The sequence below is a fragment of the Bombina bombina genome, chromosome 4 (assembly GCF_027579735.1).
Source record: "Bombina bombina isolate aBomBom1 chromosome 4, aBomBom1.pri, whole genome shotgun sequence".
In the NCBI taxonomy this organism is placed as follows: Eukaryota; Metazoa; Chordata; class Amphibia; order Anura; family Bombinatoridae; genus Bombina; species Bombina bombina.
The window spans coordinates 970495653-970519560 of NC_069502.1; the positions used below are offsets into that span (position 1 = coordinate 970495653).

Here is a 23908-nt window from a genome sequence, read left to right on the forward strand (position 1 = left end):
ATTCACACTGATTTGAGAAGGAACTGACACTTTATGGGTTAAGGGGAGAAACGGACGACATGGGCCAGACATTAATAACTAGTCCTTTCTACCATAAGAATCTGCCAACACCTCTGTTAGTTTTCTAACAGAGTTAACCCTTTCTCTGCATGTGGAGTGTTCACTGGAGCATCTAAAGGGTTATTAGCAATTTATTAAGTGATGTAACACAAACTACACTGGTTGCAGATTGGGATGAATATTTAATTTTGTTAAATAAATAAAGATAATGTATGTTAGGAAAAATCTATAAATGATAGAAAACGGGGAAAAATAATTAGAAAACTGACAAAGGTACAGTGTATTATATGTAGGGAGTCATGACAGAACACCTAGTTAACAAGGCCTTGGAAGTTTCAGTCGCAACTTTCTTTGTGGTGAATCTAGTATTTTCCAGCCTCCAAGTTGACCATTACCTCTCATTTTTCATTGTGCATTTACACTTTCCTTTTTAAATACATCTACAGATAAATTTCTAACTGTGCATATTGTATTATGTTTATGAGTGATGTCCCATATTTCACAGTTGTTTGAAAGATTATATATATATATATATATATATATATATATATATATATATATATATATATATATATATATATATATATATATATATATAAAACATGGAAGGGAACTGCACTCTCATACCGGACCGGGTACACATCCCATGACCCTGCAACATGCTCAGCCCTGGGTGCCACTGGCACTCACAGGAAGCTGTGCTGTCCCCAGAGCCACAAGCAGTTAACACCAGACAGGTCTGGGTGCAAGAACCATAGGGAAAATTACAAAACAAATTAATACAACACACAGAGAAAACCCAGCACTCACTTACAAGCTCTCAAGTGGTACCTGAGCTTGTCCCATTTGGCCAGAAGCGGTAACTAACCTTTCCATTTTTGCTTTTAAATCTTAGCTGAGAGCTTGTAAGTGAGTGCTGGGTGTTCTCTGTGTGTTGTATTAATTTGTTTTGTAATTTTCCCTATGGTTCTTGCACCCAGACCTGTCTGGGGTTAACTGCTTGTGGCTCTGGGGACAGCACAGCTTCCTGTGAGTGCCAGTGGCACCCAGGGCTGAGCATGTTGCAGAGTCATAGGATGTGTACCCGGTCCGGTATGAGAGTGCAGTTCCCTTCCGTGTTTTGTATATGTCTAGGGTGATTACATATTCCTGTGCACCCTTTTTTTGTTTTCAGTTTGTTTGGATTTGAAAGCTTGCATTGTGTGGCTGTTTTAGGGTCTCAGGTATTGGAGAGGACCTTGACGTGGTGCCTGAGCTTGTCCCATTTGGCCAGATGCGGTGACTAACCTTTCCAGTTTTGCTTTTAAATCTTAGCTGAGAGCTTGTAAGTGAGTGCTGGGTTTTCTCTGTGTGTTGTATTAATTTGTTTTGTAATTTTCCCTATGGTTCTTGCACCCAGACCTGTCTGGGGTTAACTGCTTGTGGCTCTGGGGACAGCACAGCTTCCTGTGAGTGCCAGTGGCACCCAGGGCTGAGCATGTTGCAGGGTCATAGGATGTGTACCCAGTCCGGTATGAGAGTGCAGTTCCCTTCCGTGTTTTGTATATGTCTAGGGTGATTACATATTCCTGTGCACCCTTTTTTTGTTTTCAGTTTGTTTGGATTTGAAAGCTTGCATTGTGTGGCTGTTTTAGGGTCTCAGGTATTGGAGAGGACCTTGACGTGGTGCCTGAGCTTGTCCCATTTGGCCAGATGCGGTGACTAACCTTTCCAGTTTTGCTTTTAAATCTTAGCTGAGAGCTTGTAAGTGAGTGCTGGGTTTTCTCTGTGTGTTGTATATATATATATATATTTTGTGTGTTACCTCAGCGAAACGGGGGTGGGGGGGGGAGGGAGATTGTCTGCAACAGTCAATATACAAGCGTGTGATCCACTGTGTGTGGCGTTAGAGAATTTTTGTAATCCAAGATGGCATCTTGCACTGCTCCAACTAGCTGCAGGACAAGTAGTATCTTTATTTTGCCAATGTTTTCTGTCTCACCGATTCAGTCTTGTGTAGAGGTAAGTCGTCTGTAGTAGTAGCAAACTTATGTGTCTCGCTCCCGCAGAAGAGAGACTCCCTCCGTATGACTTCTTTATAAGTTGATCTGAAGGCAAGGTTTGACTAATCAACTTAGATAGGATGTCCTTTAGTTTAGGGCTAGCTTATTCTTTGTCTATATTATAAAGTTCTATGGCAAAAGACTAGGAGCTCAAAAGATTCATGTCTGGCTGTTTCGGCTGTTGCCGCCCCTCCCCCTAAACTTTCTATTTTAAAAGCGGTTTAATCTGATACCTATTATTTTGAAATGTGGAAATATATCAAACATGAGTTAAGCTGTAATGCTCTTACCTTTGCTTCCAGCTCTTCATACAAGGAATAATTAATCCAGAGGTAAATATATCTTTTCCAATGTCTCTTCTCTTTTGTGGGAGGAACATTAGCGATAGCTCGCTCATAGATTTCTCGCACTGTATCAGGATCTGTGTCACTTTCAACTAACCGCAGGTAATCAAACCAAGCATCATAATTATGAGGATTGGCCTTGCAAAGGAAACAAATACAAATTAATACAAAAATCTCAATAGTAAAACTAATCAAAATGAGCTATTTGTTCCCGTTTACAAATAACAGGTATTCAAGTGATATTAGCTGGAATTCACAAAAAATTAATCAAGTCATAAAACCTTAGAGAGCAACAATGTAACCTCAAGCACAGAACGGGTCAGGTAGCTTTACCTTAAAGGGACATGAAACCCAAAATGTTTCTTTTTTGATTCTGATAGAGAATATATTTTTTAAAAAGTTTCCAATTTACTTGTATTACCAAATTTGCAGAGTTCACATGTTATTCTTTGTTAAACAGATATCCAGATAGGTAGCGTGCACATGTCTGCAGTGCCACATGACAGGAAATAGTACTGCCATCTAGTGCTCTTGCTAATGTACAACATTGTTGCAAAACTGCTGCTATATAGTGCTGCTGACACGTGCACACCGCTGAACTTTGTTGAGAAGCAGAAAGGCAACAAGAAAAAATTTAATAGAAGTAAATTGTTAAGTTATTTTATTTCCAAATTATAGTGAACTGCAATCTCAATACGAGCTCTGGAGGAACTGGTCTGCTTTCATACTTGAAAGTAACATGCAACCATGTGAATGAATATAAACATGCATACATATACATACTAAAGTATCTGGATGTTATGTGTCTCATACTCCAAAGGCATACTACAAATTTTCATTTAAAAGGGACAGTCTAGTCCAAAACAATCTTTCATTATTCAGATAGGGAATGTAATATTAAACAATTTTCCAATTTACTTTTATCACCAATTTTGCTTTGTTCTCTTGGTATTCTTAGTTGAAAGCTTAACCTATAAGGTTCATATGCTAATTTCTTAGACCTTGAAGGCCGCCTCTTAAGAATGCATTTTAACAGATTTTTCACCACTAGAGGGTGTTTTTCATATAGATAACACTGTGCTCATGCACATGAAGTTACCTGGGAGCTATCACTGATTGGCTAAACTGCAAATTTGTCAAAAGAACTGAAATAAAGGGGCAGTTTGCAGAGGCTTAGATAAAAGGTAATCACAGAGGTAAAAAATATATAAATATAACTGTTGGTTATGCAAAACTGGGGAATGGGTAAAAAACAGAATTTATGCTTACCTAATAAATTACTTTCTCCAACGGTGTGTCCGGTCCACGGCGTCATCCTTACTTGTGGGATATCTCTTCCCCAACAGGAAATGGCAAAGAGTCCCAGCAAAGCTGGCCATATAGTCCCTCCTAGGCTCCGCCCACCCCAGTCATTCGACCGACGGACAGGAGGAAATATATATAGGAGAAACCATATGGTACCGTGGTGACTGTAGTTAGAGAAAATAATTCATCAGACCTGATTAAAAAAACCAGGGCGGGCCGTGGACCGGACACACCGTTGGAGAAAGTAATTTATCAGGTAAGCATAAATTCTGTTTTCTCCAACATTGGTGTGTCCGGTCCACGGCGTCATCCTTACTTGTGGGAACCAATACCAAAGCTTTAGGACACGGATGAAGGGAGGGAGCAAATCAGGTTACCTAAACGGAAGGCACCACAGCTTGCAAAACCTTTCTCCCAAAAAAAGCCTCAGAAGAAGCAAAAGTATCAAATTTGTAAAATTTGGCAAAAGTGTGCAGTGAAGACCAAGTCGCTGCCTTACATATCTGGTCAACAGAAGCCTCGTTCTTGAAGGCCCATGTGGAAGCCACAGCCCTAGTGGAGTGAGCTGTGATTCTTTCAGGAGGCTGCCGTCCGGCAGTCTCATAAGCCAATCGGATGATGCTTTTAAGCCAAAAGGAAAGAGAGGTAGAAGTCGCTTTTTGACCTCTCCTATTACCAGAATAAACAACAAACAAGGAAGATGTTTGTCTGAAATCTTTTGTAGCCTCTAAATAGAATTTTAGAGCATGGACTACGTCCAAATTGTGTAACAAACGTTCCTTCTTTGAAACTGGATTCGGACATAAAGAAGGTACAACTATCTCCTGGTTAATATTTTTGTTAGAAACAACCTTAGGAAGAAAACCAGGCTTAGTACTCAAAACCACCTAATCTGCATGGAACACCAGATAGGGCGGAGAACACTGCAGAGCAGATAACTCTGAAACTCTTCTAACAGAAGAAATTGCAACCAAAAACAAAACTTTCCAAGATAGTAACTTAATATCTATGGAATGTAAAGGTTCAAACGGAACCCCTTGAAGAACTGAAAGAACTAGATTTAGACTCCAGGGAGGAGTCAAAGGTCTGTAAACAGGCTTGATCCTAACCAGAGCCTGAACAAATGCTTGAACATCTGGCACAGCTGCCAGTCTTTTGTGTAGTAAGACAGATAAAGCAGAGATCTGTCCCTTTAGAGAACTTGCAGATAATCCTTTCTCCAAACCTTCTTGTAGAAAGGAGAGAATCTTAGGAATTTGTATCTTATTCCATGGGAATCCTTTGGATTCACACCAACAGATATATCTTTTCCATATTTTATGGTAAATCTTTCTAGTTACCGGTTTTCTGGCCTGAACCAGAGTATCTATCACAGAATCTGAAAACCCACGCTTCGATAGAATCAAGCGTTCAATCTCCAAGCCGTCAGCTGGAGGGAGACCAGATTTGGATGTTCGAATGGACCCTGAACAAGAAGGTCCTGTCTCAAAAGGTAGCTTCCATGGTGGAACCGATGACATATTCACCAGGTCTGCATACCAAGTCCTGCGTGGCCACGCAGGAGCTATCAAGATCACCAAGGCCCTCTCCTGATTGATCCTGGCTACCAGCCTGGAAATGAGAGGAAACGGTGGAAATACATAAGCTAGGTTGAAGGTCCAAGGTGCTACTAGTGCATCTACTAGAGTCGCCTTGGGATCCCTGGATCTGGACCCGTAGCAAGGAACCTTGAAGTTCTGACGAGACGCCATCAGATCCATGTCTGGAATGCCCCATAATTGAGTTATTTGGGCAAAGATCTCCGGATGGAGTTCCCACTCCCCCGGATGGAATGTCTGACGACTCAGAAAATCCGCCTCCCAGTTTTCCACACCTGGGATGTGGATCGCAGACAGGTGGCAGGAGTGATCCTCCGCCCATTGAATTATTTTGGTCACTTCTTTCATCGCCAGGGAACTCCTTGTTCCCCCCTGATGATTGATATACGCAACGGTCGTCATGTTGTCTGATTGGAACCTTATGAATCTGGCCTTTGCTAGTTGAGGCCAAGCTCTGAGAGCATTGAATATCGCTCTCAGTTCCAGAATGTTTATCGGGAGAAGAGACTCTTCCCGAGACCATAGACCCTGAGCTTTCAGGGATTCCCAGACCGCGCCCCAGCCCACTGGCGTCGGTCGTGACAATGACCCACTCTGGTCTGCGGAAGCTCATTCCCTGGGACAGATGGTCCAGGGTCAGCCACCAACGGAGTGAATCTCTGGTCTTCTGATCTACTTGAATCATTGGAGACAAGTCTGTATAGTCCCCATTCCACTGTTTGAGCATGCACAGTTGTAATGGTCTTAGATGAATTTGTGCAAAAGGAACTATGTCCATTGCTGCAACCATCAACCCTACTACTTCCATGCACTGTGCTATGGAAGGACGAGGAACAGAATGAAGAACTTGACAAGTGCTTAGAAGTTTTGACTTTCTGACCTCTGTCAGAAAAATCCTCATTTCTAAGGAATCTATTATTGTTCCCAAGAAGGGAACTCTTGTCGACGGAGACAGAGAACTTTTTTCTATGTTCACCTTCCATCCGTGTGATCTGAGAAAGGCCAGAACGATGTCTGTATGAGCCTTTGCTTTTGACAGGGACGACGCTTGTATTAGAATGTCGTCCAAGTAAGGTACTACTGCAATGCCCCTCGGTCTTAGAACCGCTAGAAGGGACCCTAGTACCTTTGTGAAAATCCTTGGAGCAGTGGCTAACCCGAATGGGAGGGCCACAAACTGGTAATGCTTGTCCAGAAAAGCGAACCTTAGGAACTGATGATGTTCTTTGTGGATAGGAATATGTAGGTACGCATCCTTTAGATCCACGGTAGTCATAAATTGATTTTCCTGGATAGTGGGTAGAATCGTTCGAATGGTTTCCATCTTGAACGATGGTACCCTGAGAAATTTGTTTAGGATCTTCAAATCCAAAATTGGTCTGAAAGTTCCCTCTTTTTTGGGAACTACGAACAGATTGGAATAAAATCCCATTCTTTGTTCCTTTATTGGAACTGGGTGTATCACTCCCATCTTTAACAGGTCTTCTACACAATGTAAGAACGCCTGTCTCTTTATTTGGTTTGAGGATAAGTGAGACATGTGGAACCTTCCCCTTGGGGGTAGTTCCCTGAATTCCAGGAGATAACCCTGAGAAACTATTTCTAGCGCCCAGGGATCCTGAACATCTCTTGCCCAAGCCTGAGCAAAGAGAGAGAGTCTGCCCCCCACTAGATCCGGTCCCGGATCGGGGGCTACTCCTTCATGCTGTTTTGTTAGCAGCGGCAGGCTTCTTGGCCTGCTTACCCTTGTTCCAGCCTTGCATCGGTTTCCAGGCTGGTTTGGGTTGTGAGGCATTACCCTCTTGCTTAGAGGATGCAGAATTAGAGGCCGGTCCGTTCCTGAAATTGCGAAAGGAACGAAAATTAGACTTATTTTTGGCCTTGAAAGGCCTATCTTGTGGAAGGGCGTGGCCCTTTCCCCCAGTGATGTCTGAAATAATCTCTTTCAATTCTGGTCCAAATAGAGTTTTACCTTTGAAAGGGATGTTAAGCAATTTTGTCTTGGATGACACATCCGCTGACCAAGACTTTAGCCAAAGCGCTCTGCGCGCCACGATAGCAAACCCTGAATTTTTCGCCGCTAATCTAGCTAATTGCAAAGCGGCATCTAAAATAAAAGAGTTAGCCAACTTAAGTGCGTGAACTCTGTCCATAACCTCCTCATATGGAGTCTCTCTACTAAGCGAGTTTTCTAGTTCCTCGAACCAGAACCACGCTGCTGTAGTGACAGGAACAATGCACGAAATGGGTTGTAGAAGGTAATCTTGCTGTACAAAAATCTTTTTAAGCAAACCCTCCAATTTTTTATCCATAGGATCTTTGAAAGCACAACTATCTTCGATAGGAATAGTAGTGCGTTTGTTTAGAGTAGAAACTGCCCCCTCGACCTTAGGGACTGTCTGCCATAAGTCCTTTCTGGGGTCGACCATAGGAAATAATTTCTTAAATATAGGGGGGGGGGGGACAAAAGGTATGCCGGGCTTTTCCCACTCCTTATTTACTATGTCCGCCACCCGCTTGGGTATAGGAAAAGCGTCGGGGTACACCGGAACCTCTAGGAACTTGTCCATCTTGCATAATTTCTCTGGAATGACCAAGTTGTCACAATCATCCAGAGTAGATAACACCTCCTTAAGCAGTGCCCGGAGATGTTCTAATTTAAATTTAAATGTCACAACATAAGGTTCAGCTTGTTGAGAAATTTTTCCTGAATCTGAAATTTCCCCATCTGACAAAACCTCCCTCATGGCCCCTTCAGATTGGTGTGAGGGTATGACAGAGCAATTATCATCAGCGCCCTCCTGCTCTTCAGTGTCTAAAACAGAGCAATCGCGCTTTCTCTGATAAGTAGGCATTTTGGATAAAATATTTGCTATGGAGTTATCCATTACAGCCGTTAATTGTTGCATGGTAATAAGCATTGGCGCACTAGATGTACTAGGGGCCTCCTGTGTGGGCAAAACTGGTGTAGACACAGTAGGAGATGATGTAGTATCATGTTTACTCCCCTCATCTGAGGAATCATCTTGGGCAATTTCATTATCTGTGGCAGTACTGTCCTTACTTTGTTTGGACGCTATGGCACAATTATCACATAAATTTAAATGGGGAGACACATTGGCTTTCATACATATAGAACATAGCTTATCTGATGGTACAGACATGTTAAACAGGCTTAAACTTGTCAACAAAGCACAAAAAACGTTTTAAAACAAAACCGTTACTGTCTCTTTAAATTTTAAACAGAAAACACTTTATTACTGAATATGTGAAAAAGTATGAAGGAATTGTTCAAAAATTACCAAAATTTCACCACAGTGTCTTAAAGCAATAAGAGTATTGCACACCAAATTTCAGAGCTTTAACCCTTAAAATAACGGAACCGGAGCCGTTTACAAATTTAACCCCTATACAGTCCCAGCTATAGCCTTTGCTGAGACGCAACCAAGCCCAGAGGGGAATACGATACCAATTGACGCCTTCTAGAAGCTTTTCCAGCAAATTTCAGATCCTCTCACATGCATCTGCATGTCCCGCTCTCAAAAAACAACTGCGCAGTAATGGCGCGAAAATGAGGCTCAGTCTACAACTAGGAAGGCCCCCTGACTGGAAAAGGTGTCTAACACAGTGCCTGCCGTTTAATAAACGTTCCCCAAGTTTATAAATGCGAATTTTCAGCATAAATATGAATAAAATGCCCAAATAAAGCAATCGATTTAGCCCATAAAAATGTCTACCAGTTTTTTAGCCCATATTAAGCCCTTTAATCTGTTTGCTTGACTAAGAAAATGGCTTACCGGTCCCCATGAGGGGAAATGACAGCCTTCCAGCATTACATGGTCTTGTTAGAAATATGGCTAGTCATACCTTAAGCAGAAAAGTCTGCTAACTGTTTCCCCCAACTGAAGTTACTTCATCTCAACAGTCCTATGTGGAAACAGCAATCGATTTTAGTTACTGTCTGCTAAAATCATCTTCCTCTCACAAACAGAAATCTTCATCCTTTTCTGTTTCAGAGTAAATAGTACATACCAGCACTATTTTAAAATAACAAACACTTGATAGAAGAATAAAAACTACATTTAAACACCAAAAAACTCTTAACCATCTCCGTGGAGATGTTGCCTGTGCAACGGCAAAGAGAATGACTGGGGTGGGCGGAGCCTAGGAGGGACTATATGGCCAGCTTTGCCATTTCCTGTTGGGGAAGAGATATCCCACAAGTAAGGATGACGCCGTGGACCGGACACACCAATGTTGGAGAAAAGGGATTATCTATCTTTTAAAACAATAACAATTCTGGTGTAGACTGTCCCTTTAACTTGTATACAGTGACATTACACTTCAGCACGTACACTAACCATATCTAATATAGAGACCATCAATACCTAAGGAAGGGATGGCCAACTGCTGGCCCATGGGCATCATGTGGCCATATGCACTAGTTTTTGTTGCTCCTCAGGACAAAGCAGAACTAATGTGTGCCACATTTGTTGTGGCTCACAAAAATATGTATTTTGGGTACTTCTGGTGGGGTGGGCATGCATAATGACCACAAGTCAAAAGAGCCACCTGAAGGGAAGAACAGCAAACAAAAGTGATCCTGCAACCTTATTTAAATCAGGCCCTGTACTGCTGGACATTTTTAGGAAATATATTGTGTGTTTATAACAGCCATACATTTTACATCCACCCATAAGACTTTCTAAAACACTAATCTAAGGCATCAAGGTTTGAAGCTTAGAGAATGAAAAAAACAATGTGAATTAGACTGCAAAGGAGAATCACTTGACCAGCCAAATATACTACCCTCTGGGTAATTGCATCCCTAGGCAGATGCCTACTTTGCATATAACAATTCCAGAACCCTTATTTTTACTGTCATTATTCAAACAAAGGTAGGTGTACTTCATTTTACAAACTGGTAATTTACCTTCACTTCCTCTTCATATTGGAACCGCCTTTTGTTGACTATTATATCTTCAATGCCTCTTCGGTCACCATATTTTTTCTCAAATATAGTGTAGTTTTTGAATAATTGCTGGGCTTGCTGCTTTGATATTCTGTCTAAAGCATATTTGTAGATGACGCGTACTCTTTCAAACTAGGTAAAAAAGAAGAATATTTCCATAGGAGTTACAGAATTGCATTGATATAAAGATTTACATTAGCACCAAAGTCTATGATACAAACTAAAATAAAATAGGAATTTAAATAAATTGTAGCTTTATTAGGAACTACAAATGCTGCTTTTACTCATGTTTAGCACATACATGCCATGCACACAATATATTTGTCAAAGAAATATATTCACAAAAGCTGCAAGTTACTTAATTAGGCAACATGATCTGGTTAAAGGGCCTTAATAGTCGAAAAATTACATGCTCTAATTTGTTACGACTACCAACCCTACGCTACTATGTATTTAACTCCTGCAAAGGGGTTCAACACACAGTAGAAGTGCTTCTTGGACTTGCGGAGCACTGCTGTTAGCAGGGTCAATAGTAGTAAAATTACATGCTCTGACCACTTAGAGAATGTCAATTTTCAACTATTCTGGCCTTTTAATTAATGCTCTATTATAGTACAACTAAATTTGCCCAGCCTTTTTTCAGGTGTACCTTTCCACTAATTTGACAAACTCACCTCCTTTTGATTCTCTTCAAACTTAGCAAATGCAACGTAGAGGTTCTCATTCATGTGATCTTCTCCAAAAAACTCCACAGCTCTCTCATATACTTTCCTAGCATGGGCAATGTAACCGTGCCGCTCCTCAAAATGTGCATACTTGATCCAGTTCTTCACATCAGGGTGCACAAGGACAAGTGAATGGGTGTTAAGGGAAAAATACAGCAGACAACTTGCGTGTAGTCTTGCAATAAATTAACCTTCTTGGGGAGTGTGAACACATTCTGAATATATGAACACCTTTGCTGCAACTGTTCATTATTTGGAGGAGGCAATCTGCATTTGTTACTGCAGCAGACAAGGCTAGCTACAGTAATTTTGTTAGCAAAGCTTACATTGTTTTGCAATATCTAATAACCTCTGTTGCAGTCAATTAAGGACATATATGTAGCAGGGTTAGGCTTGTGAAGTCTGCAGCATGCTATTCTAATTTGCTAAACTAAAAAAATGCACTTTATTTACAATGCATAATAATGATTAAATGTTCCTTTTAAAGTGATGAAAAACATTAATTAGTTATAGTTCTGTGTAGCTTACAAGCAGGTTGGATAAAAATCAATGATAAAAAAAAGTTGTTTTTTAATTTAAATCATTTTTTTTTTTAAATAAAATTATTTTTGAGGAAAAAAAAATATTTAAAAAGGTAGTTTATATTTAAGATGCATTATACTCTGAAAATTGTATGCTCCTATCTGAAACCCAAACATTTTCTTTAATGATTATGTCCCTTTAAGGTCTGTTTATCAACTCTAAATATATATTTTATAACATTTTTTATGTGAAGGGGCATGTTATTTCTACAGACAGTAAATCACAGTTTTGAAAACTACAAAAACCAAATGTGATAATATCTTCAAAATTTCCTAGACTCTTTTAGAAACCTCTGGGAGAGCATGACATTTTAGATGGAATAAAAAAAAAAGAAAAAAAAAAGATAAACATCACAGCCATGAATATTCAGCATCTTGCTATATAATTAAAAACTAATCTTTATTTCAGGATGAATAACCTTTAGATTTAATTCTATTATCAAATTTGCTTAATTCTTTTGGTATCCTTTATTGAAGGAGAGCAATGCTCCACATGGGACTAGCTGAACTAATTGGTTGAGACTGTGCCAAACAGCTAGCTCAAAGTAGTGCATTGCTTCTGACCTTACCTATGTATGTTTTTCAACAATGGATACCAAGAGAACAAAGCAAATAGATAAGAGAAGTAAATTGGAAAATTGTTAAACATTGCATGCTCTTTCAAAATCTATGAAAGTTTAATTTTGACTTTACTGTCCATGTAATGAGATTGCTCCTCTGCAAATATAATATATGTATACAGAATCAAACCATACTAAGTTTCAAGAAGCTCACTGAATAGAAGATTGTTTTTGGAGTGGAATTGATCTGCACAAGGACTTAAAGGGACAGTCAACACCAGAATCTTTGTTGTTTTAAAAGAGATAATCCCTTAATTATCCATTCCCCAGTTTTACATAACCAACACAGTTATAATTATACACATATTACCTTGTATCTAAGCCTATGCAGACTGCCCCCCTTATTTCAGTTCTTTTGACAGACTTGCATTTTAGCCAATCAGTGCTCACTCCTTGGTAAATTCACGTGCATGAGCTCAATGTTATCTATATGAAACACATGAACTAATGCCCTCAAGTGGTGAAAAACAGTCAAAATGCATTCAGATTAGAGGCAGCCTTCAAGGTCTAAGAAATTAGCATATGAACCTCCTAGGTTTATCTTTCAAATAAGAATACCAAGAGAACAAAGCAAAATTGGTGATAAAAGTAAATTGGAAAGTTGTTTAAAATTACATGTCCTATTTGAATCATGAAAGTGTGAGGAGAAAGAATTAAAAATAACGTATTTTTCTAATTCCAATAAAGTACAGCTGAAAAGTTGATCAAATATGAATTAACCTATTAAACTGGAGATAGTTCACCAATAATTGCATTAATTTTAATGATCTATCTATGCATCTAATGATATAAAACCAAATCAGTTAGTATCTGATATAACTGCAACAATAATCTGAAAAATTATTAATCTAAAAACAAAAACGCCATGATTTAAATCAACTCTCACCAACGCTGCTCCCCTCTACCTATCCTCTCTAATACACAAGAATACTCCAGCCCGTCCACTAAGATCCAACAATGACCTGCTCCTTGCATCCGCAACTATCACCTCCTCTCATGCTAGACTGCAGGACTTCTGTCGTGCAGCACCTGCCCTCTGGAACACTCTCCCTCCTGCTGTCAGGCTTTGCCCTAATCTGTCTTCCTTTAAAATGTTCCCTGAAGACTTTTCTGTTCAGGGAAGCCTACCACCCAACTCAATAATAAATTAATTTCACTTACCTAACATTTCCCTCATCTAACTCTGTATTAACATCTTTCTCAATCTTGCAGTCCTCACCTCCTGTTTCTCAACCTCCTACCCTTCTAGATTGTAAGTTCCCACAGGAATAGGGCCCTCAATCCCTCCTGTATGTGTTTGTAAATTTTGTCCTGTATCTTACAAGTCTTGTATTGTTTTATTTAAATAATTTGTATCCATGGACAGCGCTGCGGAATATGTTGGCGCTTAATAAATAAAGTATAATAATAATAATAAAATCCACCCTGCTTACAATCTATAATCAGCCAAAACTGAAACGCCCTAAGAAGATTAAACTATAATTTCTTATATAGCCTTTCAGGTCGCCATTTAAACACCTCTCTGTAACTGGGTTTGACAAGACCAATAAGAAACTTACTGCCTGTGTTCTATCAAAATTTGCTACCTTGTCAGAATATGCTACCTCTGACTGCGCATGCTCTGTATTACGTAATCGCACTCCACATGTTACAAAAGGAATGTGTGCAATGCGATTATGTAAATAAGTAGCATGCAAACTCAGAGGTAGCAGATTCTGACAAGAAAGTTGTCCTCTTGGATTCTGCTGTGCGAATAAATGCGTGCATGCGCTGTGAATGTCACAATACTAATAAAACAAATAAAAATGACTAAGTAGAGACACATATATATATATATATATATACATACATACACACACCATATTGGCTGCACTTTTTCCCCCTAATTAAAATCAGGGATACGGCCTATAATTAGGATGTTATCGATGGCGGCTTCTAATAGCTTAATATTCCTGACAATCAGTTTGGTGCAGCGCAACAATTGGCGGCTGCTGGATGTGAAAGATGGACAGGCTGTTTGTCAGAATTTTTGACCGCCAGAACGGGGGGAGTTGCTTTGACAGCTGTGAGATCTGAGGTACTTAAGTGTTAGGGCAGGAGAAAGTGGTGACCGCTAACCATTATTTAAATGAGGCCACACTGCAACCTGTTTCCAAAGGTGTTCACGTCTGTCATCCTTGCAAGTTCACAGATTCTGACATGAATTTTTAGGATGGGAAATAGCTATGTTTGTGCACAGTTCAGTATGAACTAAATGGGCAGTATATATATATATATATATATATATATATATATATATATATATATTTATTTTAGGGCTGGGCGATATGGTGAAAAAAAAAAAGAGATTTTTTTTTAATATATATAAAAATAAAAATCGCGATTGCGATTTAATCGCAATTTTATTAAAAATTACTATAACACCTTAATTTTTCAATAAAACTTATTTAACACTACAGAATCTTACTGTACATGTTTCTCAATGTCCAATGCACTCTTGGAGCATAAAAAACATAATTTATGCTTACCTGATAAATTCCTTTCTTCTGTAGTGTGATCAGTCCACGGGTCATCATTACTTCTGGGATATTACTCCTCCCCAACAGGAAGTGCAAGAGGATTCACCCAGCAGAGCTGCATATAGCTCCTCCCCTCTACGTCACTCCCAGTCATTCGACCAAGGACCAACGAGAAAGGAAAAGCCAAGGGTGAAGTGGTGACTGGAGTATAAATTAAAAAATATTTACCTGCCTTAAAAACAGGGCGGGCCGTGGACTGATCACACTACAGAAGAAAGGAATTTATCAGGTAAGCATAAATTATGTTTTCTTCTGTTAAGTGTGATCAGTCCACGGGTCATCATTACTTCTGGGATACCAATACCAAAGCAAAAGTACACGGATGACGGGAGGGATAGGCAGGCTCTTTATACAGAAGGAACCACTGCCTGAAGAACCTTTCTCCCAAAAATAGCCTCCGATGAAGCAAAAGTGTCAAATTTGTAAAATTTGGAAAAAGTATGAAGCGAAGACCAAGTTGCAGCCTTGCAAATCTGTTCAACAGAGGCCTCATTCTTGAAGGCCCAAGTGGAAGCCACAGCTCTAGTAGAATGAGCTGTAATTCTTTCAGGAGGCTGCTGTCCAGCAGTCTCATAAGCTAAACGAATTATGCTACGAAGCCAAAAAGAAAGAGAGGTAGCGGAAGCTTTTTGACCTCTCCTCTGCCCAGAGTAAATGACAAACAGAGAAGACGTTTGTCGAAATTCCTTAGTTGCCTGTAAGTAAAATTTTAGAGCACGGACTACATCCAGGTTGTGCAGTAGACGTTCCTTCTTTGAAGAAGGATTTGGGCATAAAGAAGGAACAACAATCTCTTGATTGATATTCCTGTTAGTAACTACCTTAGGTAAGAACCCAGGTTTAGTACGCAGGACTACCTTATCCGAATGAAAAATCAAATAAGGAGAATCACAATGTAAGGCTGATAATTCAGAGACTCTTCGAGCCGAGGAAATAGCCATTAAAAATAGAACTTTCCAAGATAACAACTTTATATCAATGGAATGAAGGGGTTCAAACGGAACGCCCTGTAAAACATTAAGAACAAGGTTTAAACTCCATGGTGGAGCAACAGTTTTAAACACAGGCTTAATCCTGGCCAAAGCCTGACAAAAAGCCTGGACGTCAGGAACTTCTGACAGACGTTTGTGTAACAGAATGGACAGAGCTGAGATCTGTCCCTTTAATGAACTAGCAGATAAACCCTTTTCTAAACCTTCTTGTAGAAAAGACAATATCCTAGGAATCCTAACCTTACTCCAAGAGTAACCTTTGGATTCACACCAATATAGGTATTTACGCCATATCTTATGGTAAATCTTTCTGGTAACAGGTTTCCTAGCCTGTATTAAGGTATCAATAACTGACTCGGAAATTGAACGCTTGATTTTATCAAGACGTGGGTTTTCTGAGTCAGTCAGCTTCAGAGAAGTTAGATTTTGATGTTTGAAGGGACCCTGTATCAGAAGGTCCTGTTTCAGAGGTAGAGACCAAGGTGGACAGGATGACATGTCCACCAGGTCTGCATACCAAGTCCTGCGTGGCCACGCAGGTGCTATTAGAATCACTGATGCTCTCTCTTGTTTGATTCTGGCAATCAATCGAGGAAGCAACGGGAAGGGTGGAAACACGTAAGCCATCCTGAAGTCCCAAGGTGCTGTCAGAGCATCTATCAGGACTGCTCCTGGATCCCTGGATCTGGACCCGTAACGAGGAAGCTTGGCGTTCTGTCGAGACGCCATGAGATCTATCTCTGGTTTGCCCCAACGTCGAAGTATTTGGGCAAAGACCTCCGGATGAAGTTCCCACTCCCCCGGATGAAAAGTCTGACGACTTAAGAAATCCGCCTCCCAGTTCTCCACTCCCGGGATGTGGATTGCTGACAGGTGGCAAGAGTGAGACTCTGCCCAGCGAATTATCTTTGATACTTCCATCATAGCTAGGGAGCTTCTTGTCCCTCCCTGATGGTTGATGTAAGCTACAGTCGTGATGTTGTCCGACTGAAACCTGATGAACCCCTGAGTTGTCAACTGGGGCCAAGCCAGGAGGGCATTGAGAACTGCTCTCAATTCCAGAATGTTTATTGGCAGGAGACTCTCCTCCTGACTCCATTGTCCCTGAGCCTTCAGAGAATTCCAGACGGCACCCCAACCTAGAAGGCTGGCGTCTGTTGTTACAATTGTCCAGTCTGGTCTGCTGAATGGCATCCCCCTGGACAGGTGTGGCCGAGAAAGCCACCATAGAAGAGAATTTCTGGTCTCTTGATCCAGATTCAGAGAAGGGGATAAGTCTGAGTAATCCCCATTCCACTGACTTAGCATGCACAGTTGCAGTGGTCTGAGGTGTAAGCGTGCAAAGGGTACTATGTCCATTGCCGCTACCATTAAGCCGATTACCTCCATGCATTGAGCCACTGACGGGTGTTGAATGGAATGAAGGGTGCGGCAAGCACTTTGAAGTCTTGTTAGCCTGTCCTCTGTCAGGTAAATCTTCATTTCTACAGAATCTATAAGAGTCCCCAGGAAGGGAACTCTTGTGAGTGGAACGAGTGAACTTTTCTTTTCGTTCACCTTCCATCCATGTGACCTTAGAAATGCCAGCACTAACTCTGTATGAGACTTGGCAGTTTGAAAGCTTGAAGCTTGTATCAGAATGTCGTCTAGGTATGGAGCTACCGAGATTCCCCGCGGTCTTAGTACCGCCAGAAGAGCACCCAGAACCTTTGTGAAGATTCTTGGAGCTGTAGCCAATCCGAATGGAAGAGCCACAAACTGGTAATGCCTGTCTAGGAAGGCAAACCTTAGGTACCGATAATGATCTTTGTGAATCGGTATGTGAAGGTAAGCATCTTTTAAATCTACAGTGGTCATGTACTGACCCTCTTGGATCATAGGTAAAATTGTCCGAATAGTCTCCATCTTGAACGATGGAACTCTTAGGAATTTGTTTAGGATCTTTAAGTCCAGGATTGGTCTGAAAGTTCCCTCTTTTTTGGGAACCACAAACAGATTTGAGTAAAACCCCTGTCCCTGTTCCGATCGTGGAACTGGATGGATTACTCCCATTAACAAGAGCTCTTGTACGCAGCGTAGAAACGCCTCTTTCTTTGTCTGGATTGTTGACAATCTTGACAGATGAAATCTCTCTCTTGGAGGAGAGTATTTGAAGTCCAGAAGGTATCCCTGAGATATTATCTCTAGCGCCCAGGGATCCTGAACATCTCTTGCCCAAGCCTGGGCGAAGAGAGAAAGTCTGCCCCCCACTAGATCCGATCCCGGATCGGGGGCCCTCAATTCATGCTGTTTTAGGGACCGCAGCAGGTTTCCTAGTCTGCTTGCCCTTGTTCCAGGACTGGTTAGGTTTCCAGCCTTGTCTGTAGCGAGCAACAGCTCCTTCCTGTTTTGGTGCAGAGGAAGTTGATGCTGCTCCTGCTTTGAAATTACGAAAGGAACGAAAATTAGACTGTCTAGTCTTGGCTTTGTCCTGAGGCAGGGCATGGCCTTTACCTCCTGTAATGTCAGCGATAATCTCTTTCAACCCGGGCCCGAATAAGGTCTGCCCTTTGAAAGGTATATTAAGCAATTTAGACTTAGAAGTAACATCAGCTGACCAGGATTTTAGCCACAGCGCCCTGCGTGCCTGAATGGCGAATCCTGAATTCTTCGCCGTAAGTTTAGTAAGATGTACTACGGCCTCCGAAATGAATGAATTAGCTAGTTTAAGGACTCTAAGCCTGTCCGTAATGTCGTCCAGAGTAGCTGAACCAATGTTCTCTTCCAGGGACTCAATCCAGAATGCCGCTGCAGCTGTGATCGGCGCAATGCATGCAAGGGGTTGCAATATAAAACCTTGTTGAACAAACATTTTCTTAAGGTAACCCTCTAACTTTTTATCCATTGGATCTGAAAAAGCACAGCTATCCTCCACCGGGATAGTGGTACGCTTAGCTAAGGTAGAAACTGCTCCCTCCACCTTAGGGACCGTTTGCCATAAGTCCCTTGTGGTGGCGTCTATTGGAAACATTTTTCTAAATATCGGAGGGGGTGAGAACGGCACACCGGGTCTATCCCACTCCTTAGTAACAATTTCAGTAAGTCTCTTAGGTATAGGAAAAACCTCAGTACTCGTCGGTACCGCAAAATATTTATCCAACCTACACATTTTCTCTGGTATTGCAACTGTGTTACAATCATTCAGAGCCGCTAACACCTCCCCTAGTAATACACGGAGGTTTTCCAGTTTAAATTTAAAATTTGAAATATCTGAATCCAGTCTGTTTGGATCAGAACCGTCACCCACAGAATGAAGTTCTCCGTCCTCATGTTCTGCCACCTGTGACGCAGTGTCTGACATGGCCCTAATATTATCAGCGCACTCTGTTCTCACCCCAGAGTGATCACGCTTACCTCTTAGTTCTGGTAATTTAGCCAAAACCTCAGTCATAACAGTAGCCATATCCTGTAATGTGATTTGTAATGGCCGCCCAGATGTACTCGGCGCTACAATATCACGCACCTCCCTCTGAGCGGGAGATGTAGGTACTGACACGTGAGGCGAGTTAGTCGGCATAACTCTCCCCTCGTTGTTTGGTGAAATTTGTTCAATTTGTACAGATTGACTTTTATTTAAAGTAGCATCAATACAGTTAGTACATAAATTTCTATTGGGCTCCACTTTGGCATTGCAACAAATGACACAGGTATCATCCTCTGAATCAGACATGTTTAACACACTAGCAAATAAACTTGCAACTTGGAAATACAATTCAATTAGAATAATATTAAAACGTACTGTGCCTTTAAGAAGCACAGAAGATCTATGACAGTTGAAAATTAATAAATTGAAACAGTTATAGCCTCAATCCTTGTAAACAACACAACTTTAGCAAAGGTTTAATCCCATTAGCAAAGATAACAAATTCTGAAAGCAGGAAACAAATTACAGAATAAACGTTTTTTATCTCAGTCAAACTATAATTCTCACAGCTCTGCTGAGAGAAATTACCTCCCTCAAAATAAGTTTTGAAGACCCCTGAGCTCTGTAGAGATGAACCGGATCATGCAGGGAATACAATGAGTTGCTGACTGAAATATTTGATGCGTAGTAAAAGCGCCAAAAAAACGGCCCCTCACACACAGCAGTGAGGGAGAACAGAAACTGTCAGAAAACAGATTAAGCAACTGCCAAGTGGAAAAATAGTGCCCAAACATTTATTCACTCAGTACCTCAGCAAATGAAAACGATTTTACATTCCAGCAAAAACGTTAAACATAATCTCTAGTTATTAAACAGCTTTATGTATTTCTTACAGTGTAATTCTAGTGAAGTACCATTCCCCAGAATACTGAAGTGTAAAGTATACATACATGACATTATATCGGTATGGCAGGATTTTCTCATCAATTCCATTGTCAGAAAATAAAAACTGCTACATACCTCTATGCAGATTCATCTGCCCGCTGTCCCCTGATCTGAAGTTTACCTCTCCTCAGATGGCCGAGAAACAGCAATATGATCTTAACTACTCCGGCTAAAATCATAACAAAAACTCTGGTAGATTCTTCTTCAAACTCTGCCAGAGAGATAATAACACACTCCGGTGCTATTTTAAAATAACAAACTTTTGATTGAAGATATAAAACTAAGTATAATCACCATAGTCCTCTCACACATCCTATCTAGTCGTTGGGTGCAAGAGAATGACTGGGAGTGACGTAGAGGGGAGGAGCTATATGCAGCTCTGCTGGGTGAATCCTCTTGCACTTCCTGTTGGGGAGGAGTAATATCCCAGAAGTAATGATGACCCGTGGACTGATCACACTTAACAGAAGAAATACAAACCACAAAATAGTTAAAATAAAATTAGCTAGTTCTACCTGTGCTGTGGTTACATAGATAGTATAAAGTCCCTTTATTTAACAGTACACTACAGAATCTTACTGTACATGTTTCTCAATGTCCAATGCACTCTTGGAGCATAAAAATACAAACTACAAACGAAGTTTAAAAAACAAAAAGTCAGTAAGGCACTATAAAGTATTTGTACAATACTCACTTTATTGCTCACAACTTTGAGCTGTCCCACCGCCACACCACTGCTTGACCACCCCCACACTACTCCCGAATGACTACCACACACTCTTCAAAATGGCTGTTTCGTGGGCATTCTCAAGTCCGCCCACGGCCGCACACTGGTCTGCCACTCATTCTCCCTCTCTGCCTCCGTTTTCAGGACAATATGTGGATTTTTTTTAAAAATTGCGTACTCTTGCGGTTTTAAAACTGCGGCGATTAATCGCGGTTTAAAACTGCGGCGATTAATCGCGGTTTAAAACTGCATCCGCGATTAATCGTGCAGCCCTAATAAATAAATAAATATATATATATATATATATATATACACACACATATACATACACACACTATATATAATTGTTATATGTAATTTAATTAGTATCGCAACATTCAATTTTAACAGCACATGCTTGCATTTATTCACCGCAGCAAAATCCGAAAGGACAACTTCCTTGTCAGAATCTGCTACATCTCAGTGCACATGCTGCTGATATACATAATCACATTCCTTTTATCATATGTGGAGTACGATTACGTAATACAGAGCATGCGCAGTCAGAGGTAGCAGATTCTGACAAAGTAGCAAATTCCGATAGAACACCTCCATTTTGTATCACTTTAGTAGCAAGTTTTAAAACAGTGAAAGCCAAATCCATTAATCAGTTGTCGTTGTGCAAAAGAAAAGGATATATCTCTCATAAATAGAGCGTGCTCTATCCACCTCCTTGTATCTCAGCTCAAAGTTGATGAATGAATGCCACGCTTGTTCTTCAGGGTGCCACTCCATCCAACGTTCAAACACCTGTCTTGTTCCAGCCACATTGCCCAGCATCTCCTCCATGTAGGTGTACTTGTACCTAGTGAAACCGAACCCGAACATAGCTGGTGAAAGATTCAGCATTTTATAAACTACTTATGGAAGTTTTAAGCAGTCTACCTCATAATATAGAATCCTTCTGCTCTGTATAGTTTTATTCATTCACACTTTTTTTTTTTTTTTTTTTTTTAATAAAGATATCTGGGTTGCATGGTTTCCAATAAAAATGCTCTATGACAGGGCTTGACAAATCCCAGAATCCACAGCTCCCAACTTCCTGTATTCTTCTACATACATCTCTATATAAAATACTTCCCTGACTCCTTTGTTTTCTGGATGAACTTTAGGTTTGCAAACCCATCATCTATGATCATGTGCTGTACAAGTATACGGCTTTGTTAGCTTTCCTCAGTTTTTTTTTTTTTAAAATGACTTTTGGGGCATGGCTGGATCCATACTGGAATAATATGTACTGTATAGCAAACTGTACAAATTTTAATCAAACTGTGACTATAATTTAAAACAAAAGTGCAACAGTTCACTTAACTTGATTGTTCTTAGCAATAATCAACAAAACATACTATTTTAAACATAGTTCCTCTACTGTAAAATTGATGGCCTATGTTACTTTAAGGGGACATTAAAGTCAAAACGCAACCTCCTACAAATGTTTAAACATGCACTGTGAAAAATCTATACAGTGAACATTTATTTTTATCTTGCCTGTCTTTCATGTAATTTAAATATGGAAAATTGCCGCCCCCCCCCAAGAGGCTGGAGTGCATTCTGCAGAACCCTAACCCTTCTCCTTGCTATACTGTGATTGGCTGATCAATGCAGGAGCTCATTTATATAAGTTCCTAATTGGTCATAGCAAAATTGTAAATTTGTATTCAACTTGTATAACAATTAGAAAAATAGAAACAAGCATGATATTTGCATAAAGTGACATTAATAGAACCAATAGTTTTTTATTTTTTTTAAAAGGTGTGTCAGGGACTGCAAAACAAATTATACTAAACTTTACTTTAGGGTTTTTAAAACATTTATTCTGAATGCACATCTACTGCAATGTAGGGATTAATTTATGAAACCTATATAAAATAGCTTTATTGTTCCTTTAAAGGGACAGAAAAGTCGAAATGTAATTCTTACAATTCAGACATGCTTGCTCTAAATCATGAAAGTTTAAGGTTGACCTTACTGTCCTCTAACACTCAACTGCATTGTTTTCTAAATATAAATATATATTTATTGCAATAAACTGAAAGATGATAATACGAAATGTTAAAATTTAGCAGAAAAATAGCATGGTTATATCTTAAATGGTGCAGTCAAAATACAATAATTATTATAAAGCAAACTATCTTCAGGTATTGAGTAAAATATATTAAATATACATAAAACCTACCAGAACTGATTGACCCTAGGGAGGGTGGTGATAGCTCTATCCCAGATGTTCCTGGCATGGTTAACCTGGCGGTTCTTCATTTCCATCTCTGCATACTTCAGCCATAGTGTAATATTCCTGTAGTCCACATCTAAAGCACGCTCGTATATAGAGCGGGATCTGAAACAAAATGCAGTACTTTAATCAACAGCTCAAAACTAGTATCTGATAGTATATAGCTACAGTGTGATACAATACAGATTTTAAGTATAAAAGCAACAGGACAAAATGACACTGATAAGGCAAATTTTATGCTACACAATGTTGTTTTTCTGTGCCTCTTTACTGAATTATGGAAAAAGCTTACAAACTTTAGTAAACATTCTGTAGCAATAACATCTCTCTCATTAGAAGCTATTCATAATATATAATGGTTTGTGACTTAAAATATTCACTTAAAAAGGGACATTAAACACTTTGAGATGGTAATATAAAATGATTATATATATATATATATATATATATATATATATATATACCGTCTATTTTGTCCCCCTTTCCTGTAATTCCATTCTGAAATTGTGATCTTTTCAGTGCCTGTTACAAATTACACTGTTATACTCTACAAACCAATTTGCTGCACACTCTAGTGACCTATGTATAACTGTCTCCAATTGGCCACAGCAGAGAAGGTAACCCAAGTTACAACATGGCAGCTCCCATTGTTTTAGACATTTAAACTTTATATTTATTCTGTCAATATTTAAACAGCTAATGAAACTTTAAAAAAAAAAAATACATATACATGTTATTCTCAGACT

At 39.9% G+C, this 23908-nt stretch overlaps 1 protein-coding gene across 1 annotated transcript in view; it reads right to left on the minus strand.

Annotated features, from left to right (window-relative positions):
• Positions 1-23908, minus strand: part of CRNKL1 (crooked neck pre-mRNA splicing factor 1) — a 60723-nt gene that overhangs the window by 26465 nt on the left and 10350 nt on the right. The window contains exons 4-8 of the mRNA XM_053712007.1: positions 23109-23267; positions 21571-21737; positions 10996-11174; positions 10283-10453; positions 2393-2584 (exon numbers count right to left, since the gene is read on the minus strand). Coding sequence (XP_053567982.1) covers positions 2393-2584; positions 10283-10453; positions 10996-11174; positions 21571-21737; positions 23109-23267 — 868 coding nt within the window. The remainder of the gene's footprint in view (positions 1-2392; positions 2585-10282; positions 10454-10995; positions 11175-21570; positions 21738-23108; positions 23268-23908) is intronic.